The following is a 14871-nucleotide window of genomic DNA, read 5'->3' as shown; positions in this document are numbered from 1 at the left end:
TCTTTTTCAATCCCCTCTTCTTTATCTCATTGTATCCTACTTCTATTAACATCGATCTTTTTCTTTCTTTTTGTCAATATAAATTCCCTTCTATCTTTTTTAATACCCTCTTCTCTATTTGCATGAAGAATAATATTATTCTGCATCCATTTACGAAAAAATTTTTATTCCTCTTCTATCTATTTTTCAAGTTAAATTGACGACTATCTTTTTCAATGCCTTCTTCTACATTGCAACTTATCTTTAATCTATTTGCGTCAATTTTTCATTATCTCTCTGCCAATCTAAATTCTCAGCTCTCTTTTTCTATCTTATTCCATTCTTTAGCTACATACGTCAATTTCCGTTCATCTTTTTTAATCCCTTGTTTCCCATCTCATCTTCGCATACATCTATCAACGTCTATCTTTTTCTATGTATTGGCTATCTTAGTTTCATGTCCATCTTTTTTTAATATCCTTTCCTATCTTATCCTATTATACAACTACTTACCTTCATCTGTTATTATTTACTTTTTAATCTAAATTCACGTCTATTCCTTTCAATACTCTCTTCTCCATCTTATCCTATCCTTTATCTATCCATGATAATCTTTTTCAATCTCCCTGTTAATCGAAATTCCCGTCTTTCTTTTCAATCTCCTCTTCATCTCATTCTATCGTACGTCTATCAACCTGTATGTTTATCTTTCTCTTCGTTAATTTAAATTCACGTCTGTCTTTTTCAATACCGTATTTCCTATCTCATCATATCCTTTATCTATCCATGTAGTTCTTTTCTATCCTAACATCAATCTTATTTTACATGTATCTCTTTCAATCCTCTCTTTTTTTATTTTACCCTATTCTGTATCTATCCACGTCAATATGTTTCTATCTCTCTGAAAATATAAATTTACGTTTATATTTTTTAATCCCTTCTTCCCTATCTCATAAAGTCTCATAAATATAAAGGATATTCTGGATCTTTTTCTATCTCTGTTAATTAAAATGTTCGTTTTTTTAGTATCCTCTTCTCTATCTGATCTTATACTATATCTAACAACCTCTATCCTTTCTCATCTCTTTGTTAATCTGAATTCGCGTCTGTTTTTTTAACGCTGTCTTTTTTAAATCATTCTATCTTTTGTCTATCAACGTCAATCTTCTCATTTTTCTGTCAATCTAAGTTCCTTTCTATTTTTGTCCATCTCATTCTATTTTACTTCTGTTAATGCCTATGTTTTCCTATCTCTTTGTTAATCTAAATTTTAGTCTATCTTTTTCAATACTGTCTTTTGTTTCTCATTCTATCCTTCATCAACCTAGGTCAATAGTTTACTATCTCTCTGTCAATCTAAATTCAGTTCTATCTTTCTCAAACCTCTCTTCTCTTTTGTATTTATCGTATCCTACTTCTATCAAAGTCTACCATTTTCAATTCCTCTTCTTTATCGCACCATATGACCTATCCTTTATATAGATTGATAGATGAATAGATGGATAAAGAGATGGAAAAACTTAAGAGTCCTCAATTACGCAAATGTAGGGAAAGAGATAAGCAATTATTGAGCCTAGGGATAGAAAAATATAGCATTTCAGGGATGCACAGTGACCTAGTGAAAAATATACAATAGTTGTATCTTCTCCTATCCTGCAATTTGTATCTTTTTAAATCTTTTCACTAGCAGCAGGAAGTGGCCCGATTCCGGGGTCTGTTAATTTTATATTATATAGAGTAGTCGAATTGTGCTTGAATCAATATAACTATTTTTAAAATGTTGACCAGTTACTAAAATTTAAAGGAATCTGTATTATTATTTGAGATAGTTACCATCAATTAGTGTAGCATTGTAGCTTTCATTACACGATCCGTGAAAATAGAAATCAACACTATCGATCAAGTTAACGCTTCAAATAACAGAAAATAACTAAGGTCAATTCCAAAGGTCAAGATCTACTCTCTTCGTTCTAATGGGAATCGAGCCACAGAAATTTTAATTGGCAAAAGTGCTTTTTCGTTAAGCAATTACAGGGATCGAAAGAAGAATCTTTTCGTCTCTCATCTTTTCTTTTTAATCTCGAGAGAGCGCTTATTTCTGAAAAAGATTCTTCTTTCGATCTTTCTAATAGCTTAAAGAAATAGCAACCGATCGGTTCAATTCCAAGTGAAGCGAAGAGATTAGATCTTTTTTTGGAAAAAATTTAAGTTTTAATCAATTTATTTTCCATCAAGTGAAAAATGACGTCAAGTATTTTCTGTTATTTGAAGAGTAAACTTGATCGAAAGTGTTGATTTCTATTTTGATGGACAGTGGAACGATATCTACACTGATTGATGGTAACCATCTTTGATGATAATACATATTCTTTTAAATTACTCATATAATAAATGTAACACCTGGCTTGAGAGAGGGTTCTTTCTAAAAAAGATTCTTCTTTCGTATTCTCTAATTGCTTAACGAACAAGCACCCGACCAGTAATCGGAAGTTCTGTGGTTCGATTTCAAATGGAGGGAAGAGAGTAGATCTTCATAATCTTTTGTTTTCTGAATTAGGTGGAGCGTTGCAGCAGCACAACTCTCTGCATGGTCAACCATACGAGAATTTTTCTCCATCACCCTTTAGCATCGGTGTTTTGAGACCACCCCTCCATGCTCTTTATCCAAAGATTCAACCTAATCACGTTTCTCCACAAGTAGAGCCGAGAAATCGTCAAAATGCCGAGCCGGGCTATGTTTTTGATACAACACGCCATCAAGCCGTTCATCCGCGAACTCATCTAAAAAGGTCCCAACTTATAGGAGTGATAAATCCATCACAAATTCAACCTCGCCGTCCTAAACCTAAGCCAGTAATCGTACAACAGCCAGATGGATCTTTTTCTACAGCAATTCCTGTGCCTTTTGGTGCTAGATTCAATAAAAGAAAAATGTAAATATAAAAATGATATTATTTTACTGAATTAAAACATATTGACTGCAAATTAATTTTTCTTTAGTTTATTTTAATCCATATTTCATGTTTTACAAACTTTTTTAATTATTAAGGTGCTTCCTAGGGCTTGATTTTTAGTCAGTGTATTAATTACAAATGACAACTTTTCTCCTATATTTATAAATTGTCTAATTTCATGTTTAACCACATAATTTAAAGGGCTAAATACATTCCTCACAGAGGAGTTTTGGATTTCTTGTTAAAGAAAAATTTAGCATTAAATTTTGAAGAGATTTGTGTGGTCTGATTTCTGATTATTATTCTTGTTTAAAATTTTATGTTTATGTTTTTATTATCAAATTCTATAAACAAATACCCAGTGTGGAAATATAAAGGGAGAAAGAAATCGTTTGTCTCCTAATTTTCTTAAAATTGTGTCGCCAGTGATGTTTGGTGTTAGAAAATTTTAATCCGACATTTATGTTAATTTTATAAACAAATTATATAAGCAAAAGCCCGGTTTGGATATTTAAAGGCAGAAAGAAATCCTTTTATCTCCTAATTTGCTTCAGATTATGTTGTCGTTGATGTTTAATAATGGGAAATTATCATCCGATATTTTTTATTAATTTAATGAACAAATTATACAACAAAATTGACAAATTAGGCATTTAAAGGTCGAAACAATTCTTGTTCCTCCTAATTATCCTCAAATGAATACGCCAATGATTTTTATTCGTGATATTTTGTTATTTTATATTTTTTATTAATATTGTAACAAAATTGTTTCTTTAATACATGTAAAACAAAAGATCATTTTCTTAATTCATGCAAAACAAACAAAAAACACTTTGTCTTTTTTATAAATTAAATGATAGAATTTATTTATAAAATTAATAAAAAATATAGGATTATAATTTCTTTTTATTGAACATCATCGGCTATATTATTTATGAAAAATTAGCACAAACCAAAATATTTCTTTTTGCTTCTAAATGTCCACACTGGCCATTTTTTCATATAATTTATTTATAAAATTGATAAAAAATAATGGATGATAATTTTCTATTATTAAACATCACTGGTGACATAATTTGAAGAAATTTAAGAGAAAAATCGATTTCTTTCGGTCTTTAAATGGCCACAATTGGCATTTATTTCTATAATTTGTTTATAAAATTAATAAGAAATATCGGATAACATATTTTTATGACTGTTAGTTAGGTTAATTTGTTTATAACAATTAACTTAACCATGTCATAATTTTTTCTGAGTTTCAACTATCTCCGTGCATAAATTCTGGTATTTTTGATCATAGAAAAAAAATATTCACGACGATAAAAAAAAAAGTGACAAGATATTTTCCTTATTAAAGCAACAATTCAAGAAATAATTGGCAAAAAATATAAGGGTGGGTTTTTGAGAAAATCGGATTTTAATTTTTTCGGAAAAACCACAGCCATTGTGTTAATTTTAAACCTTTTTCATTTTTTCCTACGGCCTAGTAAATGAAACTGTTTTTTATTTAAAATACAAAGATTTTTTAGTTCCAACAATAACTAATATATTTTTCATTAAAAATTAATCTTTTTAATTTGAAAATTCAACTAGTTTAATGAAAATGTGTTTTTTGTGTGTTAAAAATTAATTTTTAAACCGTAAATTTGAAAGTATCAAAATACATATTTTTAAGTTAAAAATTCAACCCTTTTAAAGAAAACTAAACTTTTTGGCTGGCAAATTTAATAATTTAGTAGAAAATTAAAAAATGTTGTAAAAAATTAATATTTTTTAGTTTAAAAATAAACCATTCGAGTAAAAATTAATCTTGTTTATTGAAAATCTAAACATTTGGTTTAGAATTAATCATTTTGTTGAGAATTCATCCTTTTGGTAGAGGTTTCTACCGTTTTCTACAAAAATCCTTTTTTTGTTGAAAATGAATAAATAATGTTGAAAAATGCAACATTATAAAAAATGTAATTATTTGGAAGAAAATTTTATCGTTTCGTAGAAAATACTTTTTTTTTAAATTAATTTTTTTATAATAAAAAGAACTATACCACTTTTTGTTAAATTGATCTTTTTTAGTTTTTAAATTCTTTTATATGTTTGAAAATTTATTAAACTTATTGACTATTTGGTTCCAAATTGATGTATTTTGTTGCTAATTCGCCTTTTTGGTAGAAAATTAATCTTCTATTTGGTGTGGTTCATTAATTCATGAAGGACAGTAAGCGTTCACCTAATCCCATCTCTTCTTTAAACGACTTACTTACTTTTTAGATAACCCCAAAATAAACTCACAAACAAATTTTATCACCAAAAATTACGTATTATAGGATGGGGGTAATTTTTTCACATTCTAAGGGTACTTTTTCCCGGTCGTTTTTACAATATTTTAAAATAATTTAATTTTTCGGTTTTCTTTTGTAATTTCAGTTTTTGGTTAGCTTTGAAAAATCCTTTGAGCAGCTTAAGATTTCTTATTGATCAAATCAGAACAGAAGAAAATCAGGGAAAGCTGAAAGAATTAAAAATAAATAAAAAGCACAGTTTAAAAATTTTGAGTTGACAATTTATCTGTTTTTAATTCTTAAAACTTTTCTTAACTTTCAAAAGAATGGTTCTTGTTCCAGTTTTAATTATTTAGGAATGTCTTTTTTCTAACTTATTCTATCAGTAAAACGTTCTCAAGTATTTTAAATATTTTTCAAAAATTATGATTTGGAAAAGATGCTGCCTTGTTGCTTTTGCTCCTTCAGGAAGTGAAAATTTTTAAACCTAAAATTTGAAATTATTTAAGTTTTGTATTATTTTTAAATAAAAGCGTTTATAATATTGACTAACTGGAAATTTAATTGTTTGAAATTGAAAAACTTGAAATTGGAAGCTCTCAGAATCAAACAATATTGTAATAAAATTGTTTAAAAAATAATGTAAACAAGTTATTACCATTTATAAAAATGTTTTCTTAGAATAATGCTAGATAGCTGCGGTTTTTCCTGAAATTTTCTACTTTTTGTCAAATTTTCTTTAAGTGAGTAACTTTACATTGATGCAATTAACAAAAATAATTTTTCAAACAATTTTTGTTTGTTTGTACCTATTTTTTCATAGATAATTGCTAGAAAGTTGCGTTTTTTTCTGAAACTTAAATGTTTTCTGTGATGAATTATTTATAATAATATAGATAAATTCTATTAACAAAAAGTTTTGCAATACATTTTTTTAGACTAAAACATTTTTTTCTTAAACAAGAAAATGTTGGTTTTAGAACCAACATTTTTAAAGGAAAATGACCATTATTTTGGTCTTTCACTTTTGTCAAAGTAAACTTCGTTTTATATTTTTAATTATGTGGATTTTTCACTCGATTAACCTAAATTTGAAGATTTTTAATAGAATTAAAAAAAAGTTTTTTTTCTTATGGTAAGTGGATGCTAAGCAGCGTTTAAAACCTCCAAATATCATTGAAAAAAGCATTTTTTGCGGATTCGGAAATATTTAGGACCGATGTATGAAAATTCGAAAAAATTGTACGCCACCCTATTGTATATACTGTGCACAAATGTTGTATATTTATTCTGAAATTAAAATATCAGTTTTAATCAATTAGCGAAAATATTGTGATACTATAAAAACGAAAAACTTTGTATAAATATTAATTTTAAATTTCATAATTTACAAATTGCGTGAGCCGTAACAAATAAAAATCGTGCGCTTAGGGTGGGTGTATGTTTTATAGTAAGTTTAAAAAGAAACAATCACATTTAAATATGAAAAAATATTTCATAATATTATGGAAAATAAATTTAAATCCAGGTGTCACGTTATCACTCTGTGTGTTATACAAGCTGCGCGATAATGATATCCAATCTACTAATTCAGCTGCAAAAACAGTATAAAGTAAATAGATGTATATTCTCTCGCGCAGAAATTTTGATCTGGCCTCGGGCGGGGCCAGACCGGGCCGGGCCGGGCCCATATCGGGATTCCTGGTCGGGGTCAGACCGCGGATGAAACACACGCCCAGGTCGGGGCCAGGTCGGGACTCCCAATCGGGAAACCCGATCGGTGTTCGGTTGGTGCCCGATCGGTCTCATAATAATACATTTTATGCATTTCGAGAATAAAAAGAGATTTATAAAGTATAAATATTATTATTTATCAAATATCAAAATGACCTTAAGTTAATTCTATTTAACTAGAACCTTAAAAAAAAGTGTTTTTTAGTGTAGGGTCCTCTGCTTTCGATGGCAAACCCCAATCTTTGGAATTTCCAATAATTGTTCCAATATGACTTAGAGCCGCTTCCTCTGTTGTTTCTGTGTTTTTATCGCTCATGCAATTATCACTGATCGCTGATTCTGCTTCTAAAAAAAGTAAAATAAATAAATTGTAAAACTCTCAGGCTGGCCGCTGGACTGGAAAACCGAAAAATGGCTAGGAATTTGTTGAAATAGAGAAAATCCGGGAAATGACAGTGATTTTATTTTTTTACCGGAAATTTTGTAAATATTTAAAAAACAAATACGCCTAAGTACCATTTCAAAATTTTTTAAAATAATAAATTGAATTGTTATTGATTTCAATGATGACATTCATTTCATTTTAGGTTTTTATTTTTAATTCTGAGAATTTCAAAATGCAGTCCTGAAGACTTAATAAAATAAAAATTAAAACCGTTTGAAGTTGAGAATTTTGTATAAAAAATATTTTTATTTTATTAAAAGTAAATATAAATGAATTATTTTTAAAATGAATATGTAATTTATGTATTAAAAGGGAACAATAATTCACTTTACAAAACGATTCGAAATCCGCTCGCAAACGTCTGCCTAAAACTTTATAAATTATTTTTAAATTAAAAATAACTTCACAATAATGTATTTGTAATTAAAGGCTTTCTTTAAATTTAAAATGAATTGTTAAAATTTGGAAGAGCTTTTAAACTTCGAACGTTTCAATTTTGATGGCTCTTTTTAAAAAAAATGTTACATTTGGAAGTGAAATTGTTGAATTTAGTTGTTCGAATAGCAATTGAAAACTTATTAATTGTATAGAAAAAATTGAATTATTTTAAAACGCATTTAGATGTTTTGAAAAGATTCAAAATTAATTTGAAGCTTGAAATGATTTCAAATAATTTAAAAGTTTCGAAAGAATAAAAACTTCTTCGTACGATTCGCAGGAAAATTGAAAATAATTTTACAGTTTGGAATATTATTTAAAAATAACATTCAAAAAGATTTTAAGATATCCAAGATTGTTAAAAAAGAATGTGGAAGATTTAAAGAATTTTTTTTTAATTTCCAGGGGTTTCTAAATGTTATAGGGAACTTTCTTTTCATTTTGAAATAAAATTTCGAAGCCTTACAAGGATGTTTAAAGTATTTAGGATAAAAATAATGTAACTTCCAATTAAAGAAGTATTAAGTGACACAAATTAAATTTTTAAATTTTTAACGTATTTAGCTTGAAATTTTTAAAAATAATATAATTTAAAAAATTTTAAAGTTCACTGATTCTTTTAATATACACCTTTGAAAATAATAATGAGAATTTATTTAGCTTAAAATCGTTAAGAATAATATCATTAAAATTTTTTTTAAATTCATTGATTCTTTAATTCACACCTTTGAAAATGATAACGTGAATTTATATTTTTAGAATTGAATCTGACTCTTTGAACTCATTATTTTTTTTTAAATTCTAAATTTTGCATTTTATGTGCATTTCATGTGAAGTTGTTCAATTGAAAAGTGTTAGAGCCTTTCATTTTTTACGTTTAAATTACTGAGCAATTGAATACAACATTTTTTAATTTAAAAACTCTTACAATTCAATTTCAAAAGTTTAAAATGTGAGAGTTTAATTTTGAGTGCTTTAATTGGTAGATTATTTTTTGTTACTGCAAGTGGAAAAATGTTTAGCTTTAGAGTTCGAATTTTTTAATTTAATTGATCGTGAAAATGTTTGCGAACCTGCAAACAACCGGGAATTTTTGTCTTGGATTAAAACGGCTACCCTTGCATAATTTTCAGTATCAGAATCAGTACCTGATCGAGGATTTTCATCGAATTTTTCTGGCGAAAATTAAGATGATTCGAAAATAAATGTTAAGTATCGGAAAATTAGATATTTATTAGGGGTTTAATTGTTATAAGTATTTACGGCAGGGAAGTGCAAGAAAAGATGATGTTAATATACAAGAACCACAATAGCCAAGTGCAGGATAGAAAGTAAGGTGACAGAATGAGAAAAATTAGATTTTTACGTACTAACGTTGAGCATTCACAGGAAAAATTATACTTTTTTCATAAATATTTATGCAGTGCTCCGAACGAAAGCTTTTTACTTCACTACACATGCGTCGCACTCGGCATCTGGTTAGTTACTATTCGCGCGCAGTTTAAGATGCTAAAAAATATTATTTTTATTGTTTATTATAAATAAAGACATTTCGACTTATAAAAATGTCCATTACATCGATATCAATGAATCTTGATAATAGTAAAAATTAATCAAATACATATTCTGTGAATTACAATTATCCTTTAGATTGTGTACAGAATATGTATTTAATTAATTTTTATTTTTTTTATCAAGATTCAGGAATTTCTATCTAATGGCATTTTTAAAAGTAGAAATGCTATTATTTATGATAAAGAATAGAAATAATGTATTTTAGCATTTTAAACTGCGCGCAAATAGTAACCAATTAGACGTCGATTGTAACGCATGCGCAGTTGAGTAAGGATCTCTTGTTGGGAGCACTTGATCGATTGGTATTTTGATTCTACTACTTGATTCTGAAATTCATGTTATGAAAAGGTGTCCTTCATGTATTTTGATAATGAATTTACTATTTAAAAAAATATGAAATGCACTTTTGATTTGATCACATATTCTATTATGATAAGATCACTATTTTTGGAGATTAGCTATTTTGACCTAAAACTGTGTTGATATCAGCCGGAAATTCATTTTCAAGTGGATCTAAATTTTCTGCTTCGTCCAAATTCATCAATTGAACGGGTTGGATAGTATTAACTTCCAGATCACTTATATTTCCATCTATAATAATTTCATTCGTATTGATTACAAAAATAAAATTTAATTGATGATCACTTTATTTGAGGTTAGGTTTCAATTAGCCCCAGAGCTTAATTACTTACTTTCATTTTCCTCACGCACGCTTCGAGGTATACTGGTTAGTTTTCGGTGCCTCCGAACACGTGGCGTATTTGCCTTAGGCATTTTCAATCATTTAGAAAATATTATAACCGAATAATATTTCAATTTCACTGCACTATCAAAAAACAATATTCAACACTAATTCTGTGAGCGCATAGGGATGGCGTTACGGTAGGAAATCGGTCTGGCCCAAATCTGGGCCACAGAATTCTACCGATCAGGGCCAGATCGGGAATCCCGGTCGTGGCCAGATCGGTATTAAGTATGAAATTGGGCGATTTCTGCACGAGCTTCTTTTAAAATCTCGCGTTTTGAGTAATTTTATAGATAAATCTTTTAAAATTGATAAATAAAAGGTTAAAAAGTTTATTTTTATGTTAATTGTAAATGTGTATTTAATTTAGCTGAAAGCTTGTTATACTTAGGGAAGAGCGGGATATGGAAAAATATGGTTTGTTGAGCCAACTATTTAGTTAGTAATATATGGTGCTGCTAATTTATTAGTTGATACAGCTATTTTATTATTTCGTACAGTAATTCCATTAGTTGCACTAGCTATTCAGTTAGTACCAGCAACTAAGTAAATGATTGTCCCAAATAACAAAATAGCAGTACCATATCTTACAAACTGAATAGTTGGCCCAACTAAACATTTCTTATATTTCATAAATGTCCTATAAATTTGGACTAAAATGTTATTTTTATGGGTATATTTTTAAAGTTGAACAGGGAACATATATATATTACATATGCATATTACATATAAAATTTTCATATGCATATTATACACACACACAACATACGCATATACATATACACATTACGCGTACATATTACATATACATATTACAGACACATATTAAATATACATATTGCATATACATATTACATATACCAGGGAACATACTTTATAACTCTAAACGGATTTTCAATTACGTCATTATTTGACATTTAATTATTGCATGGAGGTTAAATTTCAGCCAGCGTACTCTATACATTGGCGTGCAGCGACCGTCATATTACTGCCGTTTATTTGAACAATTTGAACATTGTGAAAGAAAAATGATAAAATATAGTAATTCCGCAAAGTGTACTAAGACGAAAAAAAATTACTTCAGATTTGAGAGTAATGGAAATTTTTTGTATTTAAGATGATACATGCTATGTATATATTAACATATGTTAACGTTTTTATTACGTTTCCAGATTAGGATTTTCGGTTAGGAATTCTTGAGTTTGGTTAAAAACTTGTTTTTTTTTCCGTAGAAAATAAATCTTCTTGTTTAAAAATTTATCTTTTCGGTTTAGATTTTAACTATAAGTTTTAAGTTTTAATTAATTTTTTAAAAATTAAAAAAATGTCTTTCCTTAAAATTTAACTTTTTGCTGAATAATTTTGGAATTTGATTGAAAATTGATTTTTCTATAGAGTTAAATAATCTTTTTGTTTAAAAATCCATGTTTTTTAGTTAATAATTCAACTTTTTATTGAATAATTCTTGAATTTGGTTAAAAATTCGGTTTTTTGAGGAAGAAAATTAATATTTTTGTTTAAAATATAATGTTTTTAGTTAAGAATTCAACAACTAGGTTTTAAAGTTCAAATAGGTTTCTAAAAATAAAAAAAATGTACTTTCTTGTCTAAAAATTTAACTTTTTGATTGACAATTCGTGAATTTTTTGGATAATTGTCCTTTTTTAGTAGTAATTTAATCGGTTTTTTTATTCATCTCTTTAAGTTGAAAATTCCAGTTTTTTAGAACTCTAAAATTTAATTAAAAATTGTTCTTTTTGGTATTAAATTATTCATTTTGTTCCAAAATTAATGTTTCTGGTTAAAAATTCAATAACTAGATTTTAAAGTTTAACTAAAAAATGTATCTCTTCGGTTGGAGATTGATATGTTTTGTTAAAAAATTCTATTTTTTTGTTACTGAGAAATTAATTTTGTAATTGAAAATTTACCTATTCCATTTGTGGTCGAAAATTATTCTTTTTTAAGTATATATTCAACTTTTAGCTCAAATATAACTATTTTGTTAAAAATCGTTTTTTGTTGTTGAAAATTCATCTAATTTAGTTGAAAATTCAACTTTTGGGTTGTAAGTTCTTGTATTTAGTTTGAATTTTCGTCTTTTTGGTCTAAAATTGACATTATTATCAAAATTTTATATTTCTGATTCGATAACTCAACTGTTCTGTATAGAAAATTCGTCAATTTGTCTTGAAAGTTTAATAATTTATTTTAAAAAATCAACTATTTGTTATAAATTTTTTTATAATTTTAAATTATTTTATTTAATTAAAATTATAACTATTACATTTGTTGTTAAAAATTCACCTTTCAAATATTTAAAAATTGAATAAGACTCGGATTAACTGTTACATAAAATTCAATTAGTCGAATTTCAACACTTACTTTGAAAATCATTTTTTAAATTTTAATTTTTGATTCTTCCGAAGTTTATAATTTATCACACGGTCGCGTAGACAATATAGGCAAATTGGCAACTTGATTCACTATAAACAGAAAAAAATCCGCATGAACGTAAGATTTGAGTTTTACATAAAGGTTACGTTACTTTAAGGCGGGGGGGGGGGGGGGGGGGGGGGGGGGGGGGGGGGTCATAACGAAATCAACAGTTTTCAATGAGGGGGAGGAATGGTGTCAAAAATGATCAAAAATTGGTAACATAGTTTATAAACGATCCCAGGATGAAAATTTTATTTGAAAAATTCTTCGATTTTTCTTTAAACACTAACTTTCAAATACCATAAGTTTAATCTTTTAACATTTTCAGCACAGAATATATTATAAAAGAAATAAGACAATAGCTCACATAAGAATTAAATTTTTTTAAATTTGATCCTTTTATTTAAAAAAATCTTTTCTGTCGTAGAAGATAAATTAAAAAAAAGTGTAATACACTGAACCCCGGAGTTAGTACCGGTTTTGGGGCTGAGAGTGAATCTATATCAGGGGACTCCAAACATGCTGATGATATTTCAACCCAAAAAAGATGAAATTTCGTTCAAAAATAATGAATTTTAATACCAAAAATAGGAATTTTCAGAAAACAAAAACGGTTGAATCGTGAAAGAACAAAATTTCTCTTAAATTTTTGAACCTCCGAGCCACAAGCTGAATTTTCAATACAAAAATTAAATTTTTGACTAGAGAATATGAATTTTCAGAAAAAAAATTGTCAAATAAAAACATTACTCTTCATTAAAAAACAATTCAACAAAGTAGCTAAACTTTTATCCAAGCAGTTGAATTTTCAATTAAGAAAGATTAGTTTTCAGCAAAATAGTTAAATTTTCAACAGAAGAGATCAATTTGCTACTAAAAACAGAAATATTCAATAACAAATGATTTTTTAACAAAGTGTTTCAACCAAAACTTTCATACAAAATAGTTGAATCCTCAAGCAAAGAAGATTAATTTTCTAGCAAACAGATTCATTTTCATCAAAGGAAGATAAAATTTCTTCTAAAACAGATGATCTTTTAAATCAAAAAGATAAATTTTCAACGACAAAATTTGAATTTTTATCCAAAAAATACTTTAGTAATTTATCAGTAACTAATTTAGAAAATTTTCTACGAAATGTTGATTTTTCAACAAAACATTTGAATTTTCAAAGAAAACGGACGATTTTTAAAAACAAAATTGTTGATTTTTTAAACAAATATTTGAATTTCTATCTAAAAGCTATCAAATTTCTACTAAAAAAGATGAATTTTTTTGAGAAAAAAAAACTAATTCGCAAAAAAATGGTTGGATTTTCATCTAGAAAAGATATCAGTTGATTTTTCAATAAAAAATATTAATTTCAAAGAGCAAGTAAATTTCCCACATAATAGTTGAATTTTCAACAAAACATATTTTCAACCAAAAAGGAAGACTTAAAAAAAAATTGTTAAATTTTTAGCTTAATAAAATCCAATTTCAAATAAAATAGATAAATTTTTTAATTTAAAAAGACAAATAAAAAGAAAAGTTTAATTACCAACACAAAAAGATTTCAGTTGACTTTTCAACAGCAAAATATGATTTTTAAGCCAAAAGTGATCTCTTTACAAATTGGTTGAATGTTTAACGAACAGCACGATTTTTTAAACCAAATTTGTCGATCTTCAACCAAACAATTGCATTTTTAACTAAAAAAGATGGAATTTCTACATAAACAGATGATTTTTTTAACAGAGAGACAATTCCTTTAAAAAAAATTGTTGGATTTTCATCTACAAAAAAAATGGTTGACTTTTCAAAACAAAAATATGAATGATTTTAAAGAAAATTGTTAAATTTTTATTGAAAAAAGATTTCTGTATACATTTTTATCACAAAATATAAATTTAATTCAAAAAGTACATTTTCTACAACATAGTATATCTCTTAACCCAGAAGGACGAGTTTTCGACGAAATAGTTAAATTTCCAACCAAAAAGGATGACCTTTTAACATAATTGTTGAATTTTCAAACAAATGATGAGATTTCTAACAAAAAATATAATTATTTATATTTTATTATTTATGTTTATTTGAAGTTTTAGAAATCTCTGGACATACTTATGACACATAAATCTATTAAATTATTTTGTTTTTATAACAAGATTTTATTTTTAAAGCTTGAAAGTAATAACAATGTGAAAATTACGAGGGTAGTTCAATAAGTCCTTAGAATGACCAACAGATGGCGCGCGAATCGCTCCAAATCATCTGTTTTCAGTCAGCACCACTCCCGACTAG

At 27.2% G+C, this 14871-nt stretch overlaps 1 protein-coding gene across 1 annotated transcript in view; it reads left to right on the top strand.

Moving 5' to 3' along the window:
* Positions 1-14871, top strand: part of LOC117173779 — a 33964-nt gene that overhangs the window by 7256 nt on the left and 11837 nt on the right. The window contains exon 3 of the mRNA XM_033362421.1: positions 2537-2912. Within this exon, the coding sequence (XP_033218312.1) occupies positions 2537-2912 (376 nt within the window). The remainder of the gene's footprint in view (positions 1-2536; positions 2913-14871) is intronic.

Source organism: Belonocnema kinseyi, chromosome 5 (assembly GCF_010883055.1).
Source record: "Belonocnema kinseyi isolate 2016_QV_RU_SX_M_011 chromosome 5, B_treatae_v1, whole genome shotgun sequence".
Classification (NCBI taxonomy): Eukaryota; Metazoa; Arthropoda; class Insecta; order Hymenoptera; family Cynipidae; genus Belonocnema; species Belonocnema kinseyi.
This window is presented reverse-complemented; position numbering and strand designations above follow the sequence as displayed.